Source organism: Halichoerus grypus, chromosome 6 (genome assembly GCF_964656455.1).
Source record: "Halichoerus grypus chromosome 6, mHalGry1.hap1.1, whole genome shotgun sequence".
In the NCBI taxonomy this organism is placed as follows: Eukaryota; Metazoa; Chordata; class Mammalia; order Carnivora; family Phocidae; genus Halichoerus; species Halichoerus grypus.
In genome coordinates this window covers 47,656,536-47,671,294 of record NC_135717.1, presented here as the reverse complement: position 1 = coordinate 47,671,294, position 14,759 = coordinate 47,656,536, and the positions used below count along the sequence as shown (strand labels likewise).

Here is a 14,759-nt window from a genome sequence, read left to right as displayed (position 1 = left end):
TGTCCATTGAGAAAACTGGTTTGATGATGGTACCTCTCCACTTAGGAAAGTCATACCCAAGCAGAGCACTCCAATAACCACAGAAAGGCCAAAAGTGAGCAGGGAGGGACATCTTATCCATCTACCTTCAATTCCAGTTCCTTGTGTAGGACTCAACACATGGTGGGCACCCATAATGGCAGCACCGAGTGTCATCGACTAAATCCTGATCCAGTGCTCCCAGTTCACAATGTAATTCAAGGCACATTAACACGCCCTTTTTTGGAACTTCCATTTCTCTTCTGTAAAGTGGGAATGATACTAGCATCTGCCTTTAGGGGTTGTTTCAAGATGAAATGAGATAATGCTTATGAACACACCATGTGGTATCTAAAATAAATTATCTGAAGGCTGCTTTTATAGTGCTATTTTCAAATAAACACAAATACTACTATTTTAGTATCTGAAAAGCAGTACAAAATTCCTCGTTAACGTTCTTCTATTCATTTAGTAAGTAATCTAAATTGTAAGAATAAGCATCTTTTCTCTACATGACTAAAGCTATTTTCATTTTGAAAGAAAAAATGCAATTGCTCCCCAGATATTATTGGTTTTCCCTGGGCGGGGGGGGGGGGGGGGAAGTTTGCTCCCCTTAACTGTGAGCAGTGGGAAGCTAATAAAGTGTTTTACGCCGTGGAATACACTTACTTTTTGTTAAACAGTTTGTTGTGGAAGGCAAGGATAGTTCAAACAAACGATAAAGGTTTAAACAAAGGAATGATGGCACAGTATTTTAGAAATTTTTAGGAAATAAAATTAGCAGAATTGTTTTTGGGGAATGAAGGAATAGAATGAGGGAAGGGGTCAAAGACACATTTCTAGCTTGAGGAACTAGGGATTCGATGGTGCCACCAACTGAGATAAATGATACAAATGTATTCACGGTGAAATACTGTGTGGAGCCTTTGGCACAGCAATTTGAGGCACCTGCGGGAAATGTGGAAATGGCCCACTGCCAACTGGATAGAGAGTCTGAAAGGTGTGGTATGGAGAAGCAGTTTGGGAGTCATCATAAACGGTTCTTGAAACCATGAAAGTAGATTAGATCACACAATGAAACTATATAAAATGAGAAAAGCAATAGGTCAAGAATAAGATTTTAGGAGCACCCACATTTTAGAAGTAGAAGAGCCATGGAAGATGGGCCCATGAAAGACACAGAGAATGAATTAATAATAGAGGGAGCATTAAAGAGTATTTTGTCTCTGAAGAAAAGTAGTTTCAAGAAGTGCCCAACAGTGATAAATTCAGCAAAAAGGTTCAATGAAGGGAATCCTGGGAAGAAAAGTGGCAGGTGTGGCAATGTACTTTTGGGATCTTCCCAAACTGCTACATAAAAATACAGCAACATAACGAGGTGACAGGGTTTACCCAGCAATGCCAAAATACAAGGGGTGAGGGCCAACCGCCAAGAGCCACAAAAGCCAAGTATTACCTATCTGTGCAGGGGCAAACGGTGAGAAGCCATGGAGAGACTGGCCCGAGAGAGCAGAACCTCAAAAAGCCAGGAGGTATTCCTTGAAAGCCTGGCAGACCAACGTGCGAAGAGTGGCTCAGAAGCTGCAACAGGTGTGACTTCTTCCAGGATAGGGACAGGAAGAGGGTGGGGGTGGGGGGGGGACACAGGAAGCGAGGCAGGATCTAAGGAAGCTCAGGAGTCCAGCCCCTGAGCTTTCACATCTGACCCTCCACTGCTCTGCCCAGGACAGAGCCCGCTGAGAAGACACTTGTTAAGACCACATCATGACTGAGCAGAAGAGGAAACTGGCATCACGGAAAGAGAAGATCCAAATAAAAGCAGTACAAGAAAATAGAAAATCTCAGAGAGCAAGCTGCTTTTTCTGCGCATGACAGCGAACAACAGGAGAGGGAGCACTGTGAGCTTCCTTCTAGATGTTCAGAAGAACTACATTCATACACACACAACTTCTGTAAGAAAACGGAGACTAAACACCAATACAATATCCCTACAGGCAACCAAAGTACACGAGAAACACATACTCAAAAAATAGATGAAAACGCTAATGTACTATTTTGAAATGGTCTAAAAGATATGAAAGAACACGGAACTCAAGAAAGTAGCCAAATGACCTGACAATGTGTATACGGTGCGATCACAGACAACTGGGATGAGTAATAGGATAGCAAAAGGAAAAAAAATTTAGCCTGTTTCAGTAATCATGAAGGACAGTATCAGTATTACCATTGTATGCATCACCTCGGATGCAGCAAAAGGGTGATTCTGGAATGTTCTAATTATATCTTCCTGTTTATGCCTGGGAACCAGAATTCTTAGTCATGGACAAAGAATCTACTGATAAAACAGTAAAAAATCCTATAGGCCTGAATTTGAATTGGAAATGTCTGCATGAACTCATGAGGTACCCTGCCCCTTATCTATCGATCCACATACATGTATACATATATTTTTGAGTATAAATATTTACTTACTGCCTAGAAACAATGACCAGTTGTAACAAGTACCCCTAGTGCCCAGATTATGGACATGAAATGCCATTTCCCAGGAAGCCTGGGCTCCTTGGAAAAGGATTCCAAGTGTGGGACAAGAATACACAAGATAAGCCTACAACATTTTGATACACCAGGCTGCAAGGACGTTATCAAAGACTACTAGCGTCATGTTAAAAGGATTCAGAGGCCAGACTGAAGAGGCTGCCACTGGCCAAGGATGGGACAATCTGAGTTGCAATAAGGGTAAATGCTGTAATGAAAGAAACCTATCAAATATGTTTAAATCTATGAATTCATAACCATATTAAAAAAAATAACTAGTCACGGGGCGCCTGGGCGGCTCAGTCAGTTAAGCATCTGCCTTCGGCTCAGGTCATGATCCCAGGGTCCTGGGATCGAGCCCCGCATCGGGCTCCCTGCTCAGCGGGAAGCCTGCTTCTCCCTCTCCGACTCCCTCTGCTTGTGTTCCCTCTCTCACTGTGTCTCTCTCTGTCAAATAAATAAATCCTTAAAAAAAAAAAAAAAAACTAGTCATCTACGGATGATAAGGAACCAATTCATTATCTTGAAAACTGGGTGTATAAAATGAAAGAGCATTTTACCGTCAAGCATTTACCTTCCTTTCTCTGTCTGAACTCTGCCACTAAGTAACTAGTGAATGAGCGAAAAGCTTACCTGATAAAATTATTCTAACAAAAGAATGAAATAAAAACCTTGCAACTCCGAGGAATTAATCCATTTACACAGTAAGTATCAACACTGCTAACATCAAAAAAGTGAAAACTAGACATTATCAGTCTCCTGATGAAGGAACACAACAGTACGTATATCTTGCCAAAGGTATTGGACCAGAGTCTGATTAAGCCTCAGATTCTTGCTGCCAATGTGCAAAAACACACTGAACTGCACTATGAGCACACAATCAGCAAAATCCACTGTGGGAAATCATTCCAGTCAAATGACCCAGATTCCCCAACAAATAAATAAATGGTAAGAAAAAGACAGGGATTGGGCTGGTGTGCGGGGACCTGTACGGGAAAAGAGACTTAGAAGACACATCATATTTAAGGGGGAGGGGTTAAGCTAAAGGGTCTAGGAATACACGTTTGACTGACAGGACTGAAGGCAAGCAAGAAGTAATCCCTATGAGGTTAGGATGGGGTTACTTTGGAGGGACTATGGACAAGGGGCTGAGTGCGGCGGCTGGGCACAGTGGGTTGGGAGGAGCTTCTGGGGTAGCTGGTAAAGTTTTATGTCTTGAACTGGCACGTCGTTTAAGAGGTATTTGCCTTACAATAATACACGAAGCTACACCTCCCCCAAAAGAAGAGCAGTTAGGATAAAAATTTCATTTAGGTCAGCCAATTAGGTAGGAATTGGTGATCTCAGTGAGAGCTGTCTCAAGAAAGGGATGGGGGTAGAAGTCAGATTGCACAGCTTGAGAAACAAATGGCAGGCTTCGGAGTGGACACAGAGTCTTGACTCAGGAGTCACAGTGCCTCACGTGAAAAGATCTAGAAGGATTCGTACCTGTTAAACAAGGTTACTCTTGGGAAATGGGAGTATAAGGAAAGTGAGGAGGACCTTTCATTTTATACTTCATATACTTGGACAATATTTTATTTTTCAACGTTTATGTTACTTTTGTTATTTTAAACTTGTAAATGTTTACTTTTTAAAAGGCCTTCATTAAAAAAATAGGAACCCTGGGGGGAGAAGAGACAAATCAAAAGAGCTCCAAATAATTTCTGCAGAAGAGTTTAATTTACGGAGATACTCCACCTTCAGGGAGGGGCGTCTAACTCCCGACTCCAGGTGTGGGCTGTGCACAGCGACTTCTTTCCAAAAAGGACAGCGTGGGAAGGGGGGAGAGAGTAACTTCAAAGGGAGACAACCCACAGACACTACCTAGGCCAGGTATCCAGGTCAACATCAACAGTGGTAAACCGTGTTCACGGTGCGCACCCCGATACGACGTGAGGACCGTGGAGCTTTCCCTCTGTGGCCTTCCTCCCCAACACTAGTAACCCCCATCTGATCCAATTCCAGGAGAGGGGCATTCTATAACTAAAACTATCAAGGTCATCGAAAACAAGGGAAGTCTGAGAAAGTCACAGCCCACAAGAGCCAAGAAGACATGACAATAAAATAATCAGCATCCTGGGTGGGATGCTGGAACCTAAAAAGGACATTAGGTAAACACTAAAGATAATGGATTTTAGTTAATAATGGTTCGTTGATTATAATGAATGTAGCATACTAATGTAAGATTAATAACAGGGGAAACTGGGTACAGCATATAAGGGAACTCTGTATTTACCTTCTCAAGTTTTAGGTAAAGCTAAAACTATTTTAAAGAATAAAGTCTATTTAGAAATTAAAAAGAAAAAAAAAAAAAGAAACCCAAAACATCACAGTATCTCTACCAAGTGCAAGTTAAGGCGGGTAAGTTTCTTATAGTAAGTAAAGCCAAGCAAATGGTTTCTATTTCTCTTGTTCTCACACAGATAGCTTGGACCAATCAAGAGACCACCTAGAAGACTCTCACACACCAGCGATCCAGTGACCACCCTCAGAACCCAACCATGACTCTGGCATAATATGCTATTTGCAGACATTCTTCAACACAACAAAACAGGGAGCAAAAAATATGTTACTCATGTGAATCTGAAAATACGTATGGCAAGCTGAAGAGAGAATGTTCTTGGATAAAACACACCGGGTGCCAGCCATCAGAACTGGAACAGTCTAAGCAAAATGTGCATTTACAAGACATTTTCAGGGAGGTCTCATTTCTAAACATACAACTGGATACAACAGGCAAATATTCCTTCCGTGTCATCTCCTGCGTCACCCCCGTGCCGCGGAGAGTCACACCGCTCCTCAGTCAAGTATCTACTCCAGCCCAGCTATTAGGTGTGCATCCCTCAGCCCCTAAGCCCACGATCACCACCGTTCCGGATTTATTCTCCTTGTAGAGTTACTTCACAAATGTATATGCTATTTCAACTGAAAAGTAAATTCCTTGAGAGTGAGGACGGTGAAATGGGAAGAGAACGAACATTCACTGTTCTGTGTCTTATGTGTGAAGCGCTGTCCGATTCTACACAAATGTCTCACAAAACCCTCTCACCTAAGCCTCACGGACATCCATGTGGTAGGTATTACTAAACCTCTTAGAGATGATGCATATGAAGTTCAGAAAGGCAAAGCAAGTTGGTCAGACGATAAACTCAATAACCCGTTGAGTCACGCCTGAGTGGCTCCACGGGGCCCATGTTGCCTCTACGACCGCCTGTTCCTATACCCTCAGCAGAGTGCTCACAGTGCTGCAAGCAGACAAGACATTCCCATGCCTTCCTGACACGAGCCAAGCTGAAGGATCGAGAAGTGGGTAGTCTCATGACCATACTTTGCTAATTATATTTTATAACCAAAGTCTAGCCCTGTCTGTGGCTCTTAAGGAAATAAAAGGAAAATAAAGAAATTGGTGAACAAGCCTGACTACCACAGGTGTGCACATCTGTACCACGCTCTGCACCACTAACCAGAATACTAGGGACTTTCCAACATGCTGTACCTGTGGGGGAAAAAAAGATTTCAGATTGTAAATGATTTATTAAATTGACTTGGGAGACTGTATTAAAAAATGGTAACCACAGGACTGCATTTGATATCCTTTTCCCTGAATAGGAGGAAGAGGACTGATAAGCATCTTACTGTACTACCTATCACTTATTGCATCCTTAGGAACCATACGCATACCTTATGAATCAGCAATATTTCTGCTCCTGAGAGAATCTGTAACTGTTAGCTGAAAAAAGGAGTGTTCAAGGCTTATGTTATTTTCCTTTCACAATGTCTGTAATTTATATTGCCTAAAACTTCAAATGAAATAAGATTCTACTTCAAATAATTCACAAGAGCGACTCAAAAATTTACTGTAGCAATTTCAGACTGAAGTCAGTATTAAAATCCCTAAACTGTTTTTCAGACTCCTTTACTGATACCTTAATTAGATTTCTGTGGCAGTATTTACAAATGCTAACCATGAACTTCCTTGTGTATCATTTGCATGCTATAAAAATAAAACGAGAGGGACTAAGTGGTTAAGTGTTGATGATTATCAAAGCCCCGAACTTAGTTTTCAGTAGTGAGCTTGGTAGGGCTTATTAGATTATTAAAAATGATTCAATAAACTCTCTAAGTGAATAAATGCAGGTTATGCATGGATCAATGATGAGCTTGTGCATGAATCATGGGTTAAGATTAATCAAATGTCCATCTGAGTCCAGATTTTTTAAAAGGCCAGAAAAAAAAATTAAGCAATTTATTAAATAGGAGGTAGAAGAGGAGACAGATATGTAAACCACAAAACAGATTGAGAAAGCTCCAAAAGGCACAGAGAAAATGGACTAAAATGTTATAAATGGAGAAGATAGTAGTTTTGGTTCAAAAACATGCCAACTGATAATGCACAGAAGTCCTGGTTGGTGAAACTTACCGCTAATTCACTGATATCAAACTCATCATCACCCATCATCCAGAGGCTTGCTGACGTGCCGGTTATTTACACTAGCGTGGCTCCCTCAGTTTCCTCCTGTATAACACCTTAAGGTCTCTCCCAGCACTGGATTACCACTTAGGCTTTCTTAGCACAATTCCAAATTTTGTGTTTCTTGTCCTTTTAAATGGCCTTTCAGCTAAAAATTTCAGAGCCACTCAAAGATTACTCTTAAAGCATAAGAGATCGTATCATGGGCTAACTTAGCACTGCTTTCATAAAGATGTCTAGGATGCTTAATAAATCATATTGAGTGACAACAGCAAAGAAGAAAATTCCAGGCCTGCCTGATATTCGTGACCTGTCTATAACAGAAAATGGAATTCTCTGCAATCCAGCTACTAGCCAGGCCTCTGCCCAAGAAACCCTCCTTTGATAATGTTGATACTGCAATACATTGGTTATATTTTTAAAGTAAACAAGTACGTGTTTAGAAAGTTGTAACAAATATAGGTTTCTAAGGTCAAAGATGCTGACATTTACAGAGATAGACCTTACATGGGGGCTGTGAAGGGTAAGATTTCCTGATAATACAGGCAACAGACACAAAAAAAGTCAATGGTGAGGAGACAGAATTTTAAGCAGGTACTATGGGAAGCTGGGATGACTGAGATACATCTGTAGATTTCCAAGTCCTACTGTTAGTAATATAAACGTCGGCCTGGAAAGGAGGAGAAACAACGAACTTCCGTAAACAAGACCTTATAAATAGCATCTCACTCAGTTCAAGAACACTGACCAAAGGCACGCTCTGTGTGAAGCACTTGGTGATACGAATTCCTGCTTCCATCAGTATTAAATCCCCAAGACCCTGCAGTGGAGAAGTGCTGAGCTGACAAGCAAAGTCAACTTCCCAAGCCACTCAACTCAGAAAACTAGGATACCTACCTATCTAAATTTCCATATGTATACAGCTACCAACAAGCACAGGTACGGTACTGCGTCCTCAACCCATTTATGACAGCACCAGCACTCTGTGGGAGGGACTCCTGCACCCAAGATCCAAACTGTCTAAGGAAGATACACCAACCCACGATAAGTCTCTACCACGTAGGGCCAGTTTTTCAAATGGGGCAACCTGCACACAGATTGTACAACTATTCCAAGTCTAAAGCTAGTCCATGAAACAAATGGGGAGCACTCCAAGATGCTATTAAAGTGAAACAGGAGATTATAAGAAATGAATGACAAGAAACTGGAACCTTGAAGCATTGCTGATGGAAGGTAAAATGGTGCAAATATAAAGGTAAAGAGGAAATGAATTGCAACTTTTCCATTTTTATAAGGAAAAAATATTGTGTACCTGCATGAGAGATCACAAATTACTATGTATCTCTTAAGAGCCTTAGTGAACTTAAATGATCAGCATGTAAAATCATGCAGGGAGGAAGGACCTCTGCAGTGATTGACGACTGTGCCTGATTAGCTATTATTTTTTAATCAAAAATTCTGTTTGGCCAAACAATAAACATTTCTACTCATCACTAAAAAGTGGAGATAAATTTGCATAACACTAGTGAATATTTTACTCACTCTCTGTTCCCAGTATCATCCGACTCACATTGACAATAAGAAGGAGAGGAAAAGAGCGACCCCGGTTTTCCTTTATGTTGCAAAGATTTTCTAATTTATTTAATATCCTGTTCCCATATAATACATCTCTTGAAAGCCTTCTCTCTGTGGTCACATTCTGTTCTCCCCTACTGAAAATTCAGAAAGGAAACAGATGCCTCATCAGACATAACCTTGACTCTGCCATGGCTCTGCCTAGCGATGCCAGTGCAAAGGTGTTGGCTAAAGGGTTAGAGTAATTTGTAAACAACATTAAAACATCTTGATTGCATTTCTAGGATTTATACATTGGCATAGCATTTTATACAATTCACTCAGGAAAAGGAAGAAGATTATAAACACATTAAAATAGTTACAAATGTATGAGTAAGAAACAAACAAGAAACTCACAAACCTTCTTGTGAAGAGACAATGGGTGGCATGTAATCAGGAATGTATTCTTTTCTTTCCTCTGCATCTTTACTTCCAGGTTGAGGAAATTGGAGGACATTGTTCTTACTAACAGGAAATGAAGGAATTTGATGTGGGAAAGTCACAGGTTCAATATTGTGAATATAGTCTTCTAGTTCATGAAGGCTAACCCCCATAAGCTGGAAAGCTTCACCAACATCATCCAAAATTGGGTCTGTTCGGCCATCTGAAACAAAGTCAAAAGCCAAGCAAATTACTTTAAGAAAATTCCATGAATACTTTTTAAAATATTAAGAAGTATTGGGTTCATAGGTAGCTCAGAATCAAATATACTATACATACTTAAGACTGAGTTATTGGAAAGAATTTAATAGATTTTAAATGAAAGAGCATACTGTTTAAATATTAGAAAGCTGATTCCTGAAGTCAATTTGAAATACGATCTGACAACCAGACAATTCACACTAACAATCAGCTAGTACCGAATAAATTTCAGAAGTAGTTTACAGATGAACAGTGACAGACCAAATGTAAATGCCCAGTAAATATTTTTTTTTTAAGATTTTTTATTTATTTATTTGACAGAGAGAGACACAGCGAGAGAGGGAACATAAGCAGAGGGAGTCGGAGAGGGAGAAGCAGGCTTCCCGCTGAGCAGGGAGCCCAATGCGGGGCTCGATCCCAGGACCCTGGGATCATGACCTGAGCCGAAGGCAGACGCTTAACGACTGAGCCACCCAGGCACCCCAATGCCCAGTAAATATTACTACTGCTGTTTTTTATCAGATGACTAGAATGCTGTGCTAAGTAAATGTCCATTCCATTTTCACCGTTGTTCAATGATGCATCTCTGGAACCTAAAACTGTGGCTGGCATACAGCTGGCACTCAATAAATATTTTTTGAATGAACTCTAGTACTTCCTCTCCGCCATCCCAGATTTCACTCTGTCTGGTTTCGGTTACCCACAGTTAACGCGGTGAAGCAGCAGACTTGGAGGGTCAGCAGTAGCCTAACCCTATGTCACAATGCCTACGTCATTCACCTCACTTTATCTCATCACGCAGGAATTTTGTCATTTCGCATCATCACAAGGGCGAGTGAGCACATTAAGATATTCTGAGAGAGAGAAAAAGTGATCATTCACTTAACTTTTATTACAATATGCTGTTATAACTGTTCTGTTTATTATTCGCTATTGTTGTTACTCTTTTAATGTGCCTAAATTTATAAATTAAACTTCATCATAGCTTTGTATGTACAGGAGAAAACACAGAATATTTGGGGTTCAGTACTATTTGTGGTTTCAGGCATCCACTGGGGGGTGGGTCTTGGAATGTATCCCCCGCGGATGAGGGGAGACAACTGTATGGCAGTGAATCAATTTTTTAAATCCCAGAAAATTTACAGAAAACACTTATATCAGAAAGATAATCTATGTGCAAATTTTAAATGTCATTAGAAGACACCATACAAAATGGACAGAGATAGAAAGATACAAAGTTAAGGTGAGATTCTCTTTACAAAAGTGGTGTTTTTTGTTTTGTTTTTTTTTTTAACTGAAATCACTTCACTTCAAACTCAGTATGTCTGAAATTAAATCATGCTGTAAAATGAAAATAACCCAAAGTTTATAAAAATTAGACACATGCTTGCTCACACCCACATAAAAAAGTTCTGGAAGGATATACATCCAACTGTTAACAGTTTAAGGGACTGAAAGCTGCAGTGCAGAGGGAAGGAAGCAGGAGACTCTCACTTGTAACTTCAAACATTTCTGTAGTCTCTCAATTTTGCTACAAGTAGGGGTTACTTCCATGATGTATAAAATAGCAGGGATAAATAAAATGGATATTCATTCTTCCTCTTAATGATGTAGATATGCATTTCAACTCTTCTATTCCTAGGAAAAGCAGTAGTATTCTCTCAGTCCAGAATAAATGATCATCTTGAATTCCTCCATATGCTTTGCAATTTCAACGCAAGACCCTCTGGTTCTCCCCTCTTCCGGTCCATTTCTGGCCACAGATTTCAGAACGTTTTCTTTCCCTCTCTTCCTATCATCACTCTCCTAGGTCAGTTTCCAGGTATCCTCACTTGAGTCTCTCTTGCACTCAGTGGGAGCACAATTTTCTTAAGATATCACTTTCATCATACTGTTTCCCTCCTTAGAAGCATGCAGTGTTTCTGACCATGCTTTCATTTCCTCTACGTCCCTCCCAAATCTGATTTCACATGTTCCTGTAACACCTTCCTAATGAACTGGCCACATATGTCAAGTTGGCCACCTCACTGCTACTTTCATCACACTCAGTCCTACTTGGGTATCATAGGTGATGCTTTTCTCTAGCCTGGCGTCCACTCCCACCTCTATATAGGCAGGCTTCACAGCTCAACTCAAATTTCATCTTTCCTGTGAAGTCATCCTGCCCCAGCCCACAGTCATCTTCCTTTACCTTCTTCCTTTTGCATTTACTGCCTATATCATGCAATTATTAAGTTACAAATAGTAGTCTTAAAGAGTCATTCTGAAATATTTAGCACCTACTTTCGGTGCGCGCACACATATTTAATACATAATACGACACAGCGAGAAATATCTGCCCTGAATGCTTTCACAGATCATTACCTTAGAGAAATTTAAAAATGCATCATTTGTTGAATTAATAGCAACTTCTGATACTTGCTTTAACTTGAGAGCAATTTTTTTAAAAGGAGCAAACATCATCAGTTTATTTTGTTGACAGTCTGCACCTTTGTCCACAACTTGTGGGCAGGGACTGTGCCTTAGGACACTGATGTCTCCAACACAGTGCTCAGTTCTTTTTTCTTAGATTTTATTTATTTATTTATTTAGAGCATGAGCAGGGGGAAGGGCAGAGAGAGAGAATCTCAAGCAGACTCTCACTGAGTGCACTGAGTGCAGAGCCCAACACTGGGCTTGACTTCATGACCCTGAGATCATGACCTGAGCCAAATCAAGAGTTGGCCGCTTAACCAACTGTGCCACCCAGGGGCCCCACTGCTCAGTTCTCAGTGGTGCTCAGTGAATGTTGTCAAAAAGACAAAGAGGATTTAAAGAAGGAGAATACAAGACTGCACAGTGGTAACCTGAGATCAAAATCTGAGTTTAAAACTAGGATAGTATAAAAAAAAGAACCTAAAAAAAGTCTGTAACTAGTAAGTATACCAGGAATCGGCATTTTTAATAAGTCACAAAACTATGATGGAGAATAATGAACCTGATAATCACATTCTCACTAAAAGCAAGAAAACTGGCTGCCAAAATTGGGTAATTAGAAAAGGGATTAACATTAACACATAACAATGATTACTCGATGACTTTGGAATACCTGGTTACTTGCAGTGCCAGCACATATTCTGGTTCTGTGTATAAGGCAGGAAAGGTAACTATGTATTCAGGGGATATTTATTACCTAAAAATACAGAACATCTGTCCTTATTTAGGGAACTTGGTAGCAAAAATATAATCTGGACTATGCATAACCGCAACAGTATACTCAAGGACCATGAAAAGGGAGAGGGAAGGAAAAGAAGCAAAAGCCAAGAGAACAGTGTGCTGGTGGTGTACTTCCAAGATAACAATGAATGAGAGTTACTTTGCAGTGCCATATTTAGATTAGAAGGATCAGTGAAATCAAGCATTCAAAAAATACCACATTTTGGAACTCAAAAAGTCAAGTGACTAAACAGCTATTATGGTAGTAGGTTATCAGTTCATTCATTTATTCAGCAAATATCTCCTGGGTGCCTAGTAAATGATAGCACTGTACTAGGTTACAGAATACAAATATAATAAATTTGTCGCCTAGGGAGAAGAAAAGGAAAGGGTGAGAAACAGACACAGATGATTACAAAACAAGGTGTTACATACAGGAATATGTGCAGAATTAGGAGAACAGATGACATATGAGTTTCCCAAATCAAGTGATAAGTGAATTTCAAAACAGAAGTAGTACCACCGGTGCACCAGGGGGGGAGGGATACTCTAGGAAACCCCATGTGGATAGGAATGGATAGTTTAAAATGTTTTGGATAAGGCAGGTAGTTCAGCATGGCTGCAATCGGAACAGCAGGAGTAAGAAAAAGCTCACAAAGAAAATATGCTGTTGAAGAGTTGAGATGTTCAGCCTGCAAGCAATGGTGTACAAATTAAAATATTTTTAAGAATGACACGATCAAATATGTTTATGGACAAATTACTTTGGCAGCACTGTTGAAGCAGGAATGGAATTGGGGGCTCAAGAAGTAAAGTGTATCTGTGGGTCTCAATTTTCCAGTCTAGGATCCACTTTAAGGAAGCAAAGTATCTTATGAAACACTTTACCCAGTTCTCCAGCTTACCCACCTTAAGAGTAACGACCTGAAATTTCAATGAATGGCAGTTCCCCCATACATACACATAGACACACACACACTTACTTCACATCAGTGGGATGCTGTGTGGTTTCTATTAAGTATTCCGAATTATTAAATGCCATCAGCTATAGATACTACTGGACACTCACTTAAAAACCATAAGTACTGCAGCCCAGACTACCTGGGGACCCTTGTAAATTGCCTATGTTCCCTCTATTACACTTTGATAACCACTGACATAAAAATATTAAGGAGGAAATCAATGAGTAACGGGGATGTAAGTGAAAGTTAATCTAAGTGAAACTGACAAAGTTGGCCTTGGGAAAGAGTAAACAGAGATACTGTCTATGAAATGACAGAATACAGAATGAACAGATACAGAAAGAAGAGGCAGTGTCCCCAACGGAGCAGAGCTGTCAACGAGTATGTGTTGTTATGAGCTGAAGAATGGCTAGCCTTGTAAGAAACGGCCGGTAGACGGAGCGCCTGTGACAACTAGTTGTAGTAGTTTGCAGGCAAGGGAGGAAAAGGACCAAAGTAAAAGAGGCTGCAAGGCATTCTGGAGGTGGTTCTACACGCAGCAAAAATGAGATGATGAGAAAGACCGATGCATATTTCCGATCAGAGAAGACGTGAGAAGGTGTGGAGCTGAGAGCGGAGACAGGGGTCCCGGCTGGAGGCGGGAAGTTAGTGGATGAGGAAGAGGCACCAAAGGGATGACTGGAGTTTCCAGGGGCAGTGGAACCCGAGGGACGTCAGAGGCCGAGAAAATGCCCGATCTCGGGGTAGGGGTAGAGGACGAACACCTTGGAGACGGTGAGATAGAGAAGGGAAGACCGGAGGTGTCACTCGTGACTGGCCAGAGGCAGCCCTCCCGCACCCAGCCCGGTACTCACACAGCTCAGAGTACCGATGGCAGCCCCGTCCCAACTGCTGCAGATAGCGCTGCAGCACGTCCGTGAGGAGGTGGCAGGCGCTGAGTTGCACCGAGTCCCAGCCCAGCGCCTGGCAGATCTGCGCCACCGAGACCCTCAACAACGACCTGGAGTAACTCTCGCACATCCCGCTCCGTGGACTCCACCGCAGCCCTTGCTGCCACTCTCTCCACCCCCACCGCCTAACCTTAGCAGAGCCCTCGATTCATCCTCTAGGGCCCCCGCGGCGGGGAAATCGTCCCCCCGACCCCTGGCGACCACCTCAAAGCGCCAGCAGCACGGAGCGCGCCAGCCTGAGAGCCGCCATTTTGGACTCGCTCCGCCTCCCGCTGGACGGTCGCCGGGGCGAGGCAGCACTAGCCGAATGCTGATCGCGTCAATGAGGAA

The 14,759-nt window shown here is 41.5% G+C and overlaps 1 protein-coding gene across 3 annotated transcripts in view; it reads right to left on the bottom strand.

The window, feature by feature from the left end:
• Positions 1-14,679, bottom strand: part of TAF3 (TATA-box binding protein associated factor 3) — a 175,151-nt gene extending 160,472 nt beyond the window's left edge. For 2 of the 3 annotated variants that reach the window (XR_004924218.2, XM_036114357.2), the window contains exons 1-2: positions 14,334-14,678; positions 9,042-9,284 (exon numbers count right to left, since the gene is read on the bottom strand). Coding sequence is in view for 2 of the 3 variants with exons in the window: in XM_036114357.2 (XP_035970250.1) it covers positions 9,042-9,284; positions 14,334-14,499 (409 nt within the window). In the remaining variant the exon portion in view is untranslated. Of the gene's footprint in view, positions 1-9,041; positions 9,285-14,333 lie in introns of all 3 variants that reach the window. The other variant, XM_036114358.2, reaches the window with a different exon arrangement.
• Positions 14,680-14,759: the final 80 nt, after the last annotated feature.